Raw genomic sequence first — 18,435 nt, forward strand, 5'->3', positions numbered from 1 at the left:
AAAAAAAAATTATTAAAATCGAGTGACTAAATTTGAAGATTCAACCGCTGAAAAAAGACGGTTTTAGACGAACAAGTTTATTTGAAAAAATTTGTTAAAATATTTAACAAAAATAAAGCAAGCATTTCATAAAGCAACTGTCGCCGTTGTCTGATTTACACCACAATAAATAAGCGGCTAAAATGTCAATTGGCAATTTGAAAAAGGCAAAATCTCGCCATCTGGGGGCTCCAAAAGCGCTAGCTGGGGGTCATCTTCAAAGAGTCCTTTGTGCCTGCTTCCTCGAAACGAAAAAATAAGGTCAAAGTAATTCTACCTGTTGAAAACCCACAAGACAGAGATTAGCTATTGAGAAAGGATACAACCTGTGTTTTCAGAGAGGTCAGTTTTTCTTATCGACGTTGGAGGGTCAGGTAGCCAGTTGAATGATGGTTATCGAAGTTTGCAGTTCGAAGCTGTCGAAGTCGAATTTATTTAAGCAGTTTAGCCTTAACTTTATATTGCGGGTTTCTAACGATAACAGCTTGCAAAGCAAACTATTTTCATTGCCTTGATTACGTTTAATGTATCTAAACTTCTTCAACACGAAGTCGTACTGACATTTGCACCGTTTGTGAGTTAACCCAAAGGTACCTTATTTTGGACCTTTGGTGTTGTGTTTGTGTTTTATATTACCTGGTAAGTTTTAATCTTCGAAAATAATTACAGTAATAATAACTTACATCTGAACTCATCATAAATAACACCTTTGCCAAGTTAAAGACGTTTAAATTTAGCGCCATAAAATATAATGGCAATCATTTGTGATGTTGTATATTTGGTACTAAGGTTTGAAATTTAAAGCTTCGTCAGCTTTGTTTACTTCTGAAAGTCCATTATTAGAACTGGCATGTCATCATCGCAGGTATACACACTTATTCCTTTTTCTTTCGTATCTTCAGTTTATTCGGTTTACTAATTCATTTTAGTCATTATCAGGTGGTTTGCGAGTTGTCTGCACTTTCCGACCTTTAAGTTAGTTAGCTTAAATATTGAGAGCAATTTATGATAATATTTGAATTGCAACTTACTGGACAATGGAAAACTAAAAAAAGTCAAACAATACAAACAGAAAAATCTCGGGAAACAATAATGATTGACTGTAAAAAAAAACATCATTTTGTGTTAAATTTACTTTGATTAACTGTGTTTTTATATGATTGGATAGATTTTTACAAAATTCTGTTATTTCTTGTAAAATGTAAAATAAAAAACACATAGACGATACAGCTTATATCTTACAGTACGCGGACGACACGGCACTCGTTACACATGATAAAACTACTAAAAAAGCAGTAGAAAGACTCCAGACAATTGCGGATCGCACAATGACGTGGTTTTACAAATGGAGACTAACACCTAACGCTACTAAAAATCAACTCCTACTTTCCAACCATAAAATTACACCGGACTCACCAACTGTTTCAGCAGATGGTCAAAGAACTACCCCTAAAAATGACATTAAATATTTAGGAATGACTATAGACAACAAAATGAAATTTACTAAACATGTAAAAAATACAAGAACTGAACTCATTAAAAGAACAAAACATTTTAGATCACTAACTTACAAAAATAAAGGTATCAGTACCAAAACTGCAACACAAATTTACAAATCCATCTGTAGACCACTTATAGACTATGGAAACATGCTAATGGCAAACTCAACTCCGAAAACTAAACAACACATACAAACAACGGAACAGATTGCTCTAAGACTAATAACCAAAATAAGACACCCAGAAAACCCACTACACAACCCATCCAACCAACTTCTCTATGAACGTACAAACGTGACCAAAATAACTGACAGACTCGTACAACTCCAAAACAAATGGAAAAACAACCCACACAACTGGACTATAATTACTCCACTGTGCTTAACAAGACCAACTAGACAATCCCGTTACCTCTTTCCCGCATCCACCCTGTTGGAGCACTTCCAATAGAATTTTTTTTTTTTTTTTATCTATAATTGTAAATATTGATTAGAAATAAGATTGTAAATAACTAAAAATCTGTAAACATAGGCAGAAAGACCACGTGTGGTCGATAGCCTTTTTTTCGTATGAAAAAATAAAGATTGTGTATCTATCTGTAAATCCCATAAATCTGACCAAATAATAATTTTTTTTTTACAATTCATTCACAATTACTTCAAATGCGGAAAACTTATATGAAGAGTCATAACGATAAATGTCTAAAAAACTACTTCCGAGATATTCGACTTTTTTATATTTTTTTTGTAAATTGTACCAAAATGTTGAAAATTCCGTGTCTCCGACATTTTTGGGATTTGGGCGACAGTCTTGAACTGTGTACTTTTACCTTGTACTAACCGCAAAACGATTAAACATATACAGGGTGTTTAAAAAAATAATTAAATTTAAAACTAACTCTTTGCCAGTTGTGACCGCGTTTACCGTTTGAAGTGGATGGAAACCTAGTTCCCTAAGTGCAGAAAGTGATTTTTAATATGTTTGCTCTTTTTCAAAATTTTTGTAACCCAAAATCATTTCCGAGATATTTGACTCTTTTACTTTTCATGGAAATTGCATCAAAATTTAGAAAATTCAGCGACTGTAAAAAGGTCAAAGTGTTTTTTTGAACATATACAGGGTATTCAAAAAGCAATTAAATTTTAAACCAGCCCACGCTGCCAGATGTGACCGCGTTTACCAGGTTCTAAGTGGGTGTAAACCTAGTCCACTGATGGGTGTAGAAAGTAATTCTGAACATTTTTGGCCTCTTAAAAAATGTACCTAACTCTAATCGTTTTTGAGATATTCGAATTTTTTTCTGTTTTTGGAAATTGCATTAAAATTTAGAAAAATTTTGAATCTCCGCCATTTCAGGGGTTTTAGCGATCAAAGTGTTGAGCCACAACACAACTGAATATATACAGGGTATTCAAAAAACAATTATACCTGCCAGTTTTCACCGCGTGTACCCGGTTTTCAGTAGGTGTAAACCTAATTTACTCGGAACAGAAAATCATTGTAAATATTCCTTTCTCGTGGGAATACGAGAAAATTCCTTTCTAGAGAAGAAGAGAAAATTCCTTTCTCGTATTTGAAATAGTATCCAAAATTTTGAAAATGTACTTAAATTGTTAAATTGTTTGTCATGAAGTGCTCTTTCACCTCCCTTAATACACAACACGATTAAACACTTATAAAACAGAACTATACTTGATTACTTTGTTGTTTTCGTCTAGCAAGTTTAAACAAGTGAGATGTATTTGATAATATCTCTTTTAAAAGTTTCAGTTTTGATAAATTTTGGTATTTTCCGAATGTTTTTGAAAGTAGTTAGAATTATTCAATAAATATTAAATATAGTTTCAATTTAGTTTAAAGCAATAATTCGATTAGAAGCAAATAACACTTTATGGTCCATTCTATTTAGTTAAAAAAGCTTACTATGTAATTATTGAATTAGACCGGAATTTACAGTTCACAGTGTATAAATTATAGTCTATTTTTTACATAAATGAAATGAATTTAAAGTTTGAAAAAACCCACTTTAGCATAACTTTTGTAAGAAAATCACTTCTGGTAAATTCAGATAATTAGATTAATTAAAAACAGACAAATTGCCTGTGTATGATCATTATTTGAGGACCATCCACGAGATCGTTAAATATCATTTTTGAAAAGCACATTAGTGTTATTTTTTTTTAGTTCTGTGAATGATTAAAAGCACTGACTTGCAAATGATTTGTAAATTTTTGGTCTACACCTTTAAGTGTCTTTACCATTAATTGAATTTTTTTTATAATAATACTAATAAATTTCACGATTCACAATTCATGCACACAAATTTTATTTCTAAGGAACACAAATTCGTGTAGAATTTAATTAATGACTATCGAAAAAATTAGATTAATTGTTTCTCGCAAGTGTTGACCGCTTTAAAACCTTAACAGGTCAAGAACGTACAGTATCTTTCACTTGGCCGATGGTACTCGAACAGGTACTTTTACCATTCACTGGCTCATTTCAGAAAGAAGCCGTTTAATAAATTGGATCGGTTGTTTTCGAGTTTGGCGTTTAATCAACGGCCGTGGAACTTTTACTTTAAATACTCCACGACGTAAAAAGTTTTTCGTTCTCAGTCCGAAGATTGTATCTCGAGGAGCCCATCAGCAATCAAGGGTTTTTGTTGCTGGAATTACTGAAAGATGACGTTGCATTTTCCGTTGAAAGTACCACCTTCCGATGGAGATCTACCAACAAAAGCGGTACAGCATTGTTGCATCTTCAGCAGCTTAAGGAGACCGAAAGGGTCAATACGGATTACAGTGAAGGAGTTGATTTTTTAATCAATATTTAAACTTTTCAATCATACATTCTAAATACCAGTGTGGCAAAGTAACCGTATATTTTTTGCCAACACTAAAAAAAATCTACGCCACTGACTAGGTCTCATCAACCGAATGGTGTGAAATTATTATACTCAAGCTTGTTATTACGGTGTAAACTTGACCATATGTTTGTCATTTTAAAGAACGATTGCATCAACATTTTAAACGCACATAATTACTCACAATATTGGTTTCCACAAACCGACTCTGTTGCTAATAGTCTCGTTATGGGCAAAATTCATTTATTTTAGTAGATTTCTCCTAACAAAATGTCAAATCAAAGAACTAATAAGATTGCCATTAAAACGTTTATATGAAATTTATATCAAACGAAGTAATAAATTAATCGCGATTATAATTATATCCGGGATTAATGGCAGTTGGTCGATGATGGTTCAATGAAATGAAATGGACAGCGGTTTATTTTAGTTTATTGTGCATTTAACTTTCTTGCAATAACATTAATCAGTTACGTTTTTTGTGTCAAATTGAGTTCAAATTAAGCGGTTTAGGTAATCATGTGCTGTTTTATTGTAATTAATAATATCCATTGTAGTTTTTATAAATTCATTATTCTCTTTTTCGCACTTTACTTAGATTGAAATAGTTGTTTTAAACAGAATACTACTTTTGCATACTTTTTATTGTTCCATTTTAAAAATAGATAAAATTTGGCTTATTGAAAATAAATGGCTTCAGTCTTTCAGTAAACACTGATTTGACGGTTAGCAACATTATTCAAACATAATTTTAATTACGTAAAAGGAAATAATGTTTGGCATTTGTTCATAAATTGAAAACAAGGTAAAAATTTGGTTCCGCATTATTCGTTAGTTAGAGTACAGCTGAACATCAATTTAATTTTGCATACAAATGTAAATTTTTTAAATATGAAAATGCCAGTTTTGAAGTTGTAGACTAAAAATTTGCCAAATTATTTGCATGTCAGTACTTTTAATCATTTACAAAACTAAATAAAAAATCAACACTAATGTGCTTTTCAAAAATGTTATTTAAAATGGCCTCGTTGATAGTCATCAAGTAGTTATCCTTCACAGAAGATTTGTCAGTTCTAATTAATATAATGATCTGGTTTTACAAGTGACTTTCTTTTCATGAGACCAATTAATTAAACAAACTTTTGCTAAAGTGGGTTTTTTCAAACTTTACATTCATTTCGTCTAAGTAAAAAATAAACTATAATAATTTAGTGTAAACTGTAAATTACTAATGAAAGAATTAAGAATTCGATAATTACAGAGTGTTTTATTAAGAATGTTTTTTTTTTAAGGAATGGATAAAAAAGCAATATTTAGTTTTAATGGAATTATTGCTTTAATTTACTTATTTTAGCAATATTGGAGCCAATTATCTAAATTAAAACTAGTAGTAATTTTTATAGTATTTAATGTCCGACAGAGCTATTAATTCATCAATAATCACACCGATTAATTATCTAGAAATAATGCCCTGAGTTATTTTTATAATGCCCCCTGACAATTTTTTAAATAAAATCATTTAAATCTCAAATTTTTATTTTCAAAGAAAAAAAAAAGAATGAATGTCGGACATTAAACATTGAAGACATCACAAGCATTGGTATCTTAATTACTATTATAATGCAAATGTTAAGTCATTAAAGTCTATCTAACTGCATTTGGAAAGTGGGGATTTACAAAATATCTATAAAAATTAAAATACCTAACCAAAAAGTAGAAATACGACGTTTCGTTCATAAATATGAACCTGATGAAGACCAGAAATAAAATCGAAATTGTTTTCAAAAATTAATTAATCCCTTTTCCGCACTAAATTTAATTTGAAATTGTTGTTTTTCCAGAGTACTACTTTTTGTATACTTTTTATTCTTCAGTTTTAAAAGTACTAAAAAGTTAGGTTAATTTGAGTTACGGATAATTTTATTGGATTAATTTGAACTCATCTTACTATTTTACTCAGTTGTCACTTTAAGCTTATTTAAAATACCTGGTTTCAATCATTAAGTAAGGACTGATTTAACGTGTAGTAGCATTTTTCAAATTTCTTATTGTTTTTGTATTAGCGGAAATAGATTTTAGCATACGAGCACAACTCAAAAATTAGTATAATTATTAATTACAAATTTTGTTCCGCATTCTTGGTTTCGGTTGTTTCGAGTCCAGTTGAATGTGTGTATTTTATGCTTGCTTCAAAGAAAATCTTTGCTTATTTTTCTTTTTTTGACTTTAGTTTTCAAATAAATTACATTTAAAAATAAGGTTCATACTTCCTTCTAGATGTAGATTTTTCAATATAGTTTAGGGCCATAATTTGAAATCAAACGATAAAGACATCTGTAAAAACTGATATTCCCAATTAATCAAGTAGTTTATAACCTTTTTCAACTACTATTAACATCAGTTATTAGGAAAAGGTAGCATAAATCAAAACCCAAATTTTTTAAACCTTTTTTCTTCCACGTAAAAATGGATTTCATTCAAGTCAAATAAAATAGCGATTTGCCGCCTACTTAATCATTATGATGTGGAACACAACACTTTGGAACACCCTGTATAAAAAATATACTATATTTCAACCATTTTGATTTCACGAACTATTACTATGACTGAAAAATTGTCTGAATTCCAAAAAAATATATTCTTATACAACTTATAGCAAGTCGTGACCCTAATCGCTTTCTAAAATCACGCGTATCGTGGTTTAGTGTTTAAATGGATAAGAAAGTCAATAACTTCCGCATTTTTTTTGTCGTGCGTTTAATATACAGGGTAGTCAAGTTAATAACCAGCTTCTATATTGTTAATTTTTATGCATGTCAACAACCTGCAAACATATGCAAAGTGTTAAGTTAACTTGATGCCTGTTTACCGTTCCTAAACCATTTGCAAAACATTCAAAAAGATTTCACTGGGGATACTTTTTGTTCTTGTTTTTTGATAAATTGTACATAAAAAAAACAATTTAAACAAAAAAAAACTCAAAAAACCTTCTCAAGAGCATTTCCTCTCATTTACACTTCATTTAAGATAAAAATAGAATTTTTTTCTCGTTTTAAAGGTTTTACGGAAAAAGGCGATAGATATTAAAACGTTTTCACTAGAAATCAGATATTTCTTTTTACTAATTTCCAACTTTTGCTCGCTATTTAATAATAATAATAATTAATTTAATCGCTGTCTCCATGTTGTTTTACAACGTCACTGGACTCGTAGCCAGAAGCCTCTAAAACTTTTTAAACTCAAGAACTAATTAATATTGTCGGATGCTTCTAAAAACATTGTTGAAACTGTCGGAAATCTCTAAAAGTTTGGAAATTTTCGAGATTTTTTTGACTAGATGCCTCAAAAATCAATTTAGAAATAACATAGGGCTTTTTATAGAATAATGTTGCCAGAGATCCCTAAAATCATTTTCAAAGTTCCAGAGGCTTTTAAGTATCTTGCAAACATCTCATAAATTTGTTATACATGTCAAGTATCTTTCGAATGATTTCAAAATCAATACCAACAGCTTCTAAACTTCTTCAAATTATCCAAGAATATTTTAGTATTGCCAGATGCTTGTAGAATCACTTTGAAAATGTCACAATCATGTTGTGACTTTGATGTCACTCTAAAACTGACATCAAAGATAATTGACTAAATCAAAAAAGACAAAATCTGACAGAGGTTTCGACGCACTTCGCAGTCATCATAAGACATCAAAATTGGTGACCAAAAAACATTGTTTAACAAGCATGACAACTGCAAAAAAGAAGAGTTAAACGACAATGTCAGTTTTACCATTTTCAAGATAATAAATCAAGCATCAGTCGGACTTTTAGATTTTAGACAATCAGCAGTGGAACTATGTACGGGAATAGAAAAGAATTTTCTTTCCTTATCACACTTTGACTTGCCTTTAGAAGGTCCTCAATAGCATTTAGAGGTCTATGGAATTTTCAAAATGGTCTTAGAGGCTCTCCTCTGACAATTTAAAAGAAGTCTGGAAAGATTTAAGACACTTGGGGAAGCCTCTGGCAATTTTTAGATGGTTCTCAATAGCATGTGGAGGCCTGAGATTTTCCAAATGGTCCTAGAAGCTTCTGACAATTTAAAAGAACTCTGGGAAGGTTTATGACACTCGTAGGCGTTTCTGGCACTGTTTAGAAGTTTCTCAGTAGCATTTAAAGGTCTATAGAATTTTCAAAATAGTCTTAGAGGCCTCTGGTAATTGAAAATAGTTCTAGGAAACTTTAAGACAGTTGTAGAGAGCTCTGGAACTTTTCAGACAGTTTTCAGTAGCATTTAGAGGTAGTTGGAACATTCAAAACGGTCCTAGAGACTTTACCCTGACAATTCAAAAGAACTCTGGAAAGATTTAAGACACTTGTAGAAGCCTCTAGCACTTTTTAGATGGTTCTCAATAGCATTTAGAGGTCCTTGGCACATTCAAAACTTTAAGTCTGTCTTGTTTAAATCTGTATTTCTATCTCTATCAAGTTACATAGTACCCCTACTGTACACTACATTATTTGTATGTATAATATTAAGTTTTTCAATACATAAGATTTAAGTTAAGTAAGAAATATTGTCGTAACTTACACGTAATTAAGATACAACCAATAAAAAGTAAAAACCTAAACTCTCAAGTGCAATAGAACAAGATTAACAGTAATCTCGTGACTTTTGCGTTATTATTGCACATTAAAACGCACATAATTAAATGTCAGTAGTTTGATTTATTTTATTGCATCGCTTGCATCAATTATATTGTATTAGATTATTTTATAAAATTACGTTTCCGCTGTAAACGCTTATTAAAATTACAGAGACATCAACAGTCAAGTACGCAAGAAAACACGTTGGGCGTCATTTTATTAAGTTTAATCGTTTGGAAAACTATCAATACAAAATATTAGTATTCATATTATTATAATGGTTTTCCACCGGTCATTACATAACTAAAACTATTTTATTCCCAAAAGGACAAAGTTGACTTCTAAATAATTTTTATCACTGGTAACACTATTTAAATCTGGATTTAAAAACAAATTTAGCATAACTATTACATATTGACCTTAAGTTTGCACTAAATAGGTTTGCATTTTAAGTCACTAATTACCGTGTTCAAGACAAATTTGAATATGAAATTAGCTTTGGAAAAAATCTTTTAATAATCAAAGGTGAAGGTCAAATTAATCGGGAATAAATCTGTGCTAAAATAACTGGTTTTGTAAATTTAGTTTTCACTTTATTTCATAAAAAACCACTCCATTTGGCTTGGCGGTCGTAAATTAAAAAAAATTGCACGTTCTATTTAGTAACGTCCTGAAGTAAAAGGCTAAGACGTCGGAATCTCTTCGCCTTCTGTTTGAGGTAATCTGCAATCGCAAAATTTCACCGCAAATATGAAATATTATATTGCTGCTTTCTTTATAAAGTGCCGCGCCGTAATTCAACTGGGTAAAAGTAAATCTAAACCAATTTATGCAAATTCCGTATTTGAGCTCGTCACGCCCTTTCTGTAGAAAGCAGTTTAAATGCAATTTCACACTTTGCACTAGTAATCTAATGCTTTCAGATCTCACGTTTACAGGTTCGTACTCGAGACCAAAATAGCATTTAAACCTTAATTTGGACTTGGCAGCCGATGCTTGAGTCCAAGCATGGTATTTTTTTCCCACAATGTAAACTTAATGAATATTGACCGAGCATCTGTTGTCACATGCGTCTCACGTCCCACCGCGACTTTGTATGGCGTTCGTGACCTTTTCAGCAGCCTTCCGAGAATCCTCCAATAATAATTATCGAGTGTACACGCAGCACAGGTCAAACCAACACCCGGTATAATCCGCGAGGACTTTGGCTTAGAGATGTCGGGGGAACGTCGAGCGAAACAGTACGTCCAGTTTCGCAGACGCACAATGGCCTTAATTGAAACAGAAAAATTGCCTCGGGCGGTACCATTCGCGGTGAACAAAAGAGCAACAACCAAAAAAAAAAAACAAAAGAATCGCGAGTAGAGACAAAAGAGAATCGGTACCCGCGCACGGAAATGATAAAACGGGCGGCGGTAGCCAATCAGCATTCATCACGGCCGGGTCACAGGTGGTTCGGCTCGAGGCGTCCGATTCGATTTTGTTTTCTCTTGTCCTACGCCTACTGTTACGGTTTTTTTTAATAGCGCAATGGATACGTATATTAATGCATTTAGCCTAAATGTGTTAACAAATTTTTTAAAAAATATATTAAAAAAAAAAACGGTTGATTAGAACAGCGCTTCTTAAACTGTGTCCCATAAAACCCCAAGGTCCGCCAATATTCTTTGGCTGGGAATGCGGCCTCAGATAGATCTGATCTGAATCTGATAGTCTGGAAGAGGAAGCCGCTACAAGTCCAGGAGTTGCATCGGCGTACTCTGTCCTGGGAGAAGAATGCCCCCGCTGACGGAAGGGCTCTTCTGGCGCTCTTCTTGTCCTCCATTTCTTCTTTCTTCATCAGCTCGTCCACCTCTGGTGGTCCTGGCAAACTATAGGATGTCCAAACAGCCGGCTTTTGTCCGTCTGTTTTTACATCTTAAAGCCTTTTGAGGGTCTGGTGAGTGGGGGATGGATTTTACCTTTTTGCGTAGACAAAGCGAGGGAAAGTGCCAGGGGTGCAGTCAGAGCCCAGTTAGCAATGGGATAACTGCGGAAAGGTTCTACCCAGATTTCGAGAATAAAATTCTCGTCACCCGGAGGGAAGGTCTGTGGGAAATTGTGGTCCTCTTCTTGCCTGGTTGGTTTTGAATTGTCGTCTATCTGAAACAGAAAGAAAAACTTATTAATAATTGCCCGTTATCCAATAACTGATATCGGGGGCGTTTGTGGGGTGCTTCTAGCTCCGGGTCGTAGTTCACTGCTTCTCGCAGTAACTGATTTTCGCTGCTTTTTGGAATATATTCACGCTCTTCTTGATCCTTTCCGTTGCGGTGGTGAACTTCAAATCTCGCTGGATGTCAGGGGGTACAGTTTTGCTCTGGTCAACTTTCTGTCTAGCGTATTCTATGTGGCTCTGTTCTCCACGTGAGTTTCTTGTCCATCTTGACCCCAAGGTACGTCGCATCCATGTCCATATCTTTGAACCTGACTTGTTGCCTTCTATCCCCTTTTTAGTCTTCTTTTGAAGACGATGACCTGCGTTTTCTCCGCGTTTAGGTCGATCTTCCATTTGTTGCACCATTTCTCCAAAGCTGTGGTCTCCTCATGCAGGTATCGGGTCAGGAGTCGGCCGCTCCTGCTCCGGGACATGATCGCAGTGTCATCCGCGTAGAGTGCTAAACTGGTTCGATGAGTCCTAGGCGGATTTGAAACATAAATGTTATAGAGAAATGGTGACAGTACTGCACTTTGTGGCACTCCTGCTTCCATTTTCCTATAACTTTAGTAGACGCTGTCGATTTTGACTCGGACGAGCTGAAAAAAAATACATAATTAGTTTTACCAGGCCGACTGAAAAGCCGGCTTCTGATTAGAAGTCTTCTGTGCCAAACCCTATCGAAAGCCTTGGAGACGTCTAGCAGCACGACTCCTGTCGCTTCTTTCCTGTTGAACCCTTCCGTGATGTACTCGGTCATCCTCAGGACTTGGAGTTCCGTTGATAGTGTCCTCCGGAATCCAAATTGCTCGTCGGGGATGACGTGCAGGTCCTCTTTTTGTTCCTTTGGCGTCCTGAGGGTGCAAACTTCTGCCACTGGTTTCAAGGATGGCAGGAGCCTAATGGGGAAACAGCGGGTCCTTTTGGGGTTTTGGAAACAGGATAACATCAGCCCCTCTTCCAGTCAGCAGAAAGGTGCCTCAATCGAAGAATTGCATTAACAACATTCAACACGGCAGCTACCCCGCGTCTCGGAAGTTTTCTGAGCGCAATGTTTCCTATCTTGTCCCATCCTGGTGCCTTTCTGATGTTGAGGTGCCACAAGATCTCCTGTATCTCCTCTGATGTTGCGTGCCGGATTGGTTGGTCGTCCGACAGGGTGTTGATTCGTCTGGCACGTCTGTTTACAATGTTTTCCCAGGCGTCGGTATCATCTTCATCGATGTCGTTCTCTTGAAATTGTCTCTCTAATGTGTCGGCAAATGCTTCTACTTTGCCCCTCTTCTCGTAGACAATCCCGTTGTTGCCCTGAATGGCTGGAATCGGCTTCCTCTTTTGTCGCAGCGCTCTGCATGTTTTCCACATGCTTTTGTCCTCGGGATTTAGGCTTTCTAGGTGTTTCTGCCATTGGTTTGCTCTATAGTCGTCCAGTGCAGCCGATTAAGCTGGTTGAGCCTGTTCTTGTCTACAGGAGCTTCTGTCCTCATGGAAACCCCAAAGTTCCTGGAGGGTTCCGCTAAATTTCCATTTAAATAGGTGCATTTTTCACAACAATCAAGGCATAATATTCTGAAAGATAATTTGCTTTAATAAATAATTCTTAGCTATTTATTATATTACTTATCTATCTTCTTTTTTTTATATACATATTTTTCTTATCTGTCTTCACATCAAAGAGCACATTTTGTCATAATCAACTTTCGTTCATAATTTTTAATATTAAGTGTACAGTGTGTCCAAGATAAAAAGAGTCTGAAAACGGTTAGAGATACATAGTTCTGATGTATCTCTAACCTAACCTAACCTAACCTAACCACATAATGATTTATAAAAAGAAATATTTAGTTTAATCTTGTACATCAAGAAACATATTAAATCTCTTTAAATCCGTTTAAACCTCCTAAAAACCTTCATAATTCTCTTTCCTTTTAAATTGTCTTAAAATCTAATGCCTGTTTCCCCGGCACTCCAAATCGATTTTTAGTACTTAAACTTAAGCTTAAGCTTATCTAAGCAATCCTTAAACTCAACTTAGCCAATGTTGGGAAAACGGACATAAATCTTCTTCACTTTGTTCTAAATCTCCTTAAATCTCAATAAAAGTGAAAAGATTTGAATTCAGTGTACAGGGTGATTTGTTGAATTTTGACCACCCCCTAAGTAGCAGCATCTGTTGCCTATGTGATTAAGGGTTAATTTAGTTAATATTTATTATCATACTCGAAAAAAAGCAGGATATTTAGAATTAACATTTGGAATTGCTCGTTGTAGCGCGACATTTTTATAACTTTGATATTTGTTTAAATCAAAGTGACAGTAAATGACAACGTTTTTAGTTAGACAGGATGACAAAATCAACAACGTGCCTTTTTTGCTAAAATTGTTCATTTCGTATGTTTGATATGCGAGAAACAAAGATGACGTCATTTTCAAAAGGTAAAATTCCAACATAGATCCGCCTTACCAACCAATCCAACGTACAATCGACAATATTTCTACAAGCTAGTTTCTGGTTGATTTTCTACTGAACAGTAGAAACAAAAATTAGTTCAAACAGTGTAGAATTCACTTTTTCCAGTAGTTGAAAAAACAAGCCAAAACAAATAAATGGAAAAGCAAAAATGACAGTATGACACTTAGCAACTTTAAAAGCAGTTAAACTGCTGACATTAAACATAGAGTTCTACATAAAAGATCGTAAAGTGAATGTATAAACTTAAACGTATTGCGACAACTCTTCGATCAAATCCCATTGCTCATTCCCTAATGGCCGGTTAAAATAAATCAAGTTGTCCGCGGGCCACCGGTCGACAGAAGGTATGATTAACTCGGAGCAGCACCGTGGAGTAGCTACGGACCTTATAATGAACCGGTCGCCTCTGTTATTACTCTTATTTACGTAATTACCTCGGTTTACGCTCCACTTCGGGAGATCGTTCGCGTTTTCCCCGATTTTTAATTATCAAACGGCTACCAAGAGGTTAATCGAAAATCGTGATGTCAAAACGGATATATGTCCCGATCTACTGGTTTATAACTCTAATCGATCATGTGCGAAATATGTATGTCATTTAAATAAATTACCTTGTTTTTAAATTTATTTCCCTCAGCTGGGAATCTGATTGAAATATATTATCTAAATCGACCATCATTCTAGATTTGTTACAAAACAAATTGGATATTAAGAGCTACAAAGCCAAAAGGTGTAAACAACAAGGCAGTTTTTTTCTATTTTACTTCAACCGTAATTACTATTACCTTTTTCAAGTAGTAATACGCAAACAAATTTGACGTAGATAATTCATAACCCACATTTTTGAAGAGACTAACGTCACGAGATGCAACAAATTAAGTAAATCTTAAATGTAATCTCTTGACCTTCACTGCTTTACTGGACACTTAAATACAACATTAATTTTGGCTTGTACACTCAATTTTGCATTGCAAAACAATCCTTCAAGAAAATATTCACTTATGTTACACCTGTAAACGCTGATTGAAATTGAAAAGACATCAACGGGCAAGTAAGCAAGGAACTTGTTAGCATGTCATTATTATTATGTTTGATACGTCTATTTTAATTGCTAATTATTTTACATGCATTTCAAAGTGAAATAAATACAAAATAAATAAAATGTTAAAAAATACTTCACGGTTTTTAACTTTCAAACCTCACGTACACTACATTGCCTAACGAGCCACCATACAGAATACCAGCAAGAATCAATGTGAAAAAAATCGAGTGACGAAGTCTTCTACCATAGAGAATTTTTCTACCAATACGTTTTGGGAGACAACCAATCAAGTGTAGCAAAAATTAAGATTTATTTAGTGATAATAAAATAACTGACAATAGGAATAAAAGCTTGTAATAAATCCAATCAGGTATCATTTACTTATATTAATAAATAAAAAAAATAAAGCATTACGACCTATATGGAGCACAGAAGAAAGTCTGGAAGATGCTTAAGAACAGGAAAAAGCCAATAAATGAGTTTGTGCAAACAAAAGGAGTCACCAAAGATGTATGGGAAAAATACTTCAGGAAACTTTATACACCGAAGAAGCCATAAGCATCGAAAACTACGAGACAAACTATCAAATAACACTGAGCGAAGAAGAGGTAATGGCAAAAATCAAAAACTTAAAAAACAGAAAAGCTCCCGGGACAGACCTCATCCCAAACGAACTTCTGAAATATGCCGGACCTGGACTAGGAAAACATCTAAAAATCCTCTACAACAAAATTTTGGAAACATCGGAAATACCTACGGAATGGCACAAAAGTATAACTATCCCTATATTCAAGAAAGGACAGAAGACGCACCCAGACAACTACAGGGGCATAACGCTGCTGAACACAGCATGAAACTCTTTACCGGCATTTTGAAGGAAAGACTTGAAACACAAATAACAAACCGGGAAGAACAACAAGGCTTCAGACGAAACAGATCCCCGACCGACGCCATATTCATTATCAAACAACTAAAAGAAAAATTAATCGAGTTTAATACACCAGCATATGTCGGCTTCATCGATTTGACCAAGGCATATGATAGGATTCGCCTCTCCGACATCATAAATATACTGATAGCGAAAGAAACGCCAGACACCATCGTAAGAGCAGTCCGCAGTCTCAATATGAACAACATGACTAAAGTAGAGGCAGGAGACACTTATACGGAAGAGATACCGACACCAGGAGGCATCAGACAAGGTGATGCCCATTTCTGTTCAATCTCTTAATGGAAGGATTATAGAGGAAGTATCATCACTAAATATGGGATACCGAATGGGACAATAAAAGAATCAGCATGGTATGCTACGCCGATGATACAGCTATTTTCGCGGAAACGGAGGACGATCTACAGAGACAACTATACAAATTCTGGTCAGCCAAGCGATGAATATGACCATAGCTATGGAAAAACCAAAAAGCCTAACCTTTTGTAGTTCAGGACAAAATCGTCGAGCAAGTCTCACAATTCAAATATCTGGGCATGGATCTGTCGAGTTATCACGACCCAGTGAAGGACCTAAGAAGCCAGATCAACAAAGCGACTGCCATGTCGGTCTGCTTAAGGTAGATAATATTGGCGAATGAATACATGCAAAAAGATAGCAAGGTCAGGATCTATAAGACTTGTACCAGGCCAATCATGACATACGGAATAGAAACCAACAAAACGAAAAGAATGCTTCGAGTATCCGAAATGAAAACGCTCAGGACTATAATGGGAAAAACAAGAATAGACCGAATTAGGAACACTGAAATTAGGGAACAATGTGGGGTGCAAGACATCGTAAGATGGGGGAGACAAAGATAAAGATATTGGTGCGCTCACGTGAGAAGAATGGAAGAGGGAACACTGCCACGCATCGCACTTGAAGGGAAACCAATAGGGAAAAGAGCACCCGGAAGACCACCTAATAGATGGAAGGACAGCTGGCAGTCCACCTCCCAGGAACTGATCCAGAGGAACCTCCAAAACTAACAGATCACAAGATCTTAAATATGAATAAGAAGAAGAAGATAAATAAATTACTGAACTGAATGGAAATCTTCATAATAAATTGTTCTTTTTTATATGTTGTCTGTGAAGCACTTTGTCTTCCAACTTACTCTTTAAAAGTTAAAAAACTTTAACTCACAATCAAAAAATACTCTTTTTTTCTTACTGTAGTACTAAATTTAAAGCAAAATAATAACACCTTATAATAATTGAACAATGTGTTTTTGTTACAGCTGAAACGACAGCAGCATCTAATGAAGCTTTGGATAGTCCTTTATCATCCTCAAAAGCAATGCGAAGGAAACGTGTGGATAGAACGTCCAATAGCAATGGACTACTCACCTCAACAGTGGCAGATTACGCTTTACACAATAACAATAATAATGTTAAAAGCGAAAGGTTGGTTTTCTATTATATAAACAATTTTGTTTTAATTTTAATGTTTATTTGTCTGATTAATGCAGGCTTAGTCCGAATACTCCAGATACCTCATCCAGATCTCGCAGCGCTACTCCGAGTGGCACGGCTCTTCCCGAAGTCTCTTCCGCTGACAATCCGCTGTTAGCACCCATTACTGGAAGGAATTATAGTGATTTTATGAGGAGTTTGGCGGCAAAGTACAATCACGCAAACCCTAATGAGTAAGGAATTAGTCTATTAGTATCTTTATAGTGTGATTATTCCGTTCATTTTAATAGTATATTACGTAACTAGTGCTGTAAGAAGCATTTTACGCACGAAATTAAAAAAGTTAATGGTAAAATCTGTGATATTCTGGTCAAGCAAGAAATGGAAACAAACAAAACAAAACCGTCTGTAATTATTCACTATTCAGTTGGACTCGAACCAACGATTTCTACCGGAGATTACTCCGCAAAGGTAGAAGTTGTTGGTTCGAGTCCAGCTGAATGTGGAACAAAATTTTTGCCTAATTTTTAATTTATGTCCGATTGTTAACCATTATTTTCTTGCATTTAATACGTTTTAATAAAATGTTATTTAAGTGTTGTATATTAAACAAAAGAAAATCCTACGTACGAGGATGTCAAATTTGTCAAGTTTAAAGGAAATTAAAAGATAAAACATCTCTGAAACACGTATTAGAGTACTGAGGATGTATCATCAATCATTTTGCAAAACATCGTCTAATCTGTTAAGTTTGATTTCCAATTACGATCTTATCTCTCGCCGAGATAAGAAAAACTGAATTGCACTAAAACTTAAGATACAGCCGTATGATAGATATAAATTTAATACAGGGACATTATCGGGAACATCACAGAGGTGAGCAACACTTACAGGAATTAAAACTAATTGTGACCACAATATTAAACTTGGTCAGAGTATTAACCATTTTTTTTCTGTTTTTCTTATAGTTACTTTAACGCAGCCAGAAATGGTTTCCCACCTCCACTCGACCCCAGATTTAAAGCTTCTCCAACTCCCATGGCATTCCCCTCCACACTGTTGCCAGGTTTGGCGGCCACACCCACGACGAAAGAACCCGAACTGTCAACGAAGAAAGCCGATTTTGCCTCAGTGTTGGGTCCATTTGCCACTGCTGCCGGATCAATGTTTCCCCCTCTCATTGACATGTCAGCGACTCAAACTCTGTTAGCGATGGTGAAAACCGCCAAAGAGGCTGAATTACAGGTGAGACTAATTCTATGCACTACAATGC

General features: G+C 34.9%; 1 protein-coding gene across 3 annotated transcripts in view; it reads left to right on the plus strand.

The window, feature by feature from the left end:
• Samuel (SAM-motif ubiquitously expressed punctatedly localized protein) overlaps window positions 1-18,435 on the plus strand; it is a 118,482-nt gene that overhangs the window by 68,167 nt on the left and 31,880 nt on the right. For all 3 annotated transcript variants that reach the window (XM_081979527.1, XM_081979534.1, XM_081979541.1), the window contains 3 exons: window positions 16,988-17,153; window positions 17,219-17,395; window positions 18,131-18,407. In XM_081979527.1, coding sequence (XP_081835653.1) covers window positions 16,988-17,153; window positions 17,219-17,395; window positions 18,131-18,407 — 620 coding nt within the window. The remainder of the gene's footprint in view (window positions 1-16,987; window positions 17,154-17,218; window positions 17,396-18,130; window positions 18,408-18,435) is intronic.

Source organism: Ips typographus, linkage group LG1 (genome assembly GCF_016097725.1).
Source record: "Ips typographus isolate SLU linkage group LG1, UJ_Ityp_2.0, whole genome shotgun sequence".
Lineage (NCBI taxonomy): Eukaryota > Metazoa > Arthropoda > Insecta > Coleoptera > Curculionidae > Ips > Ips typographus.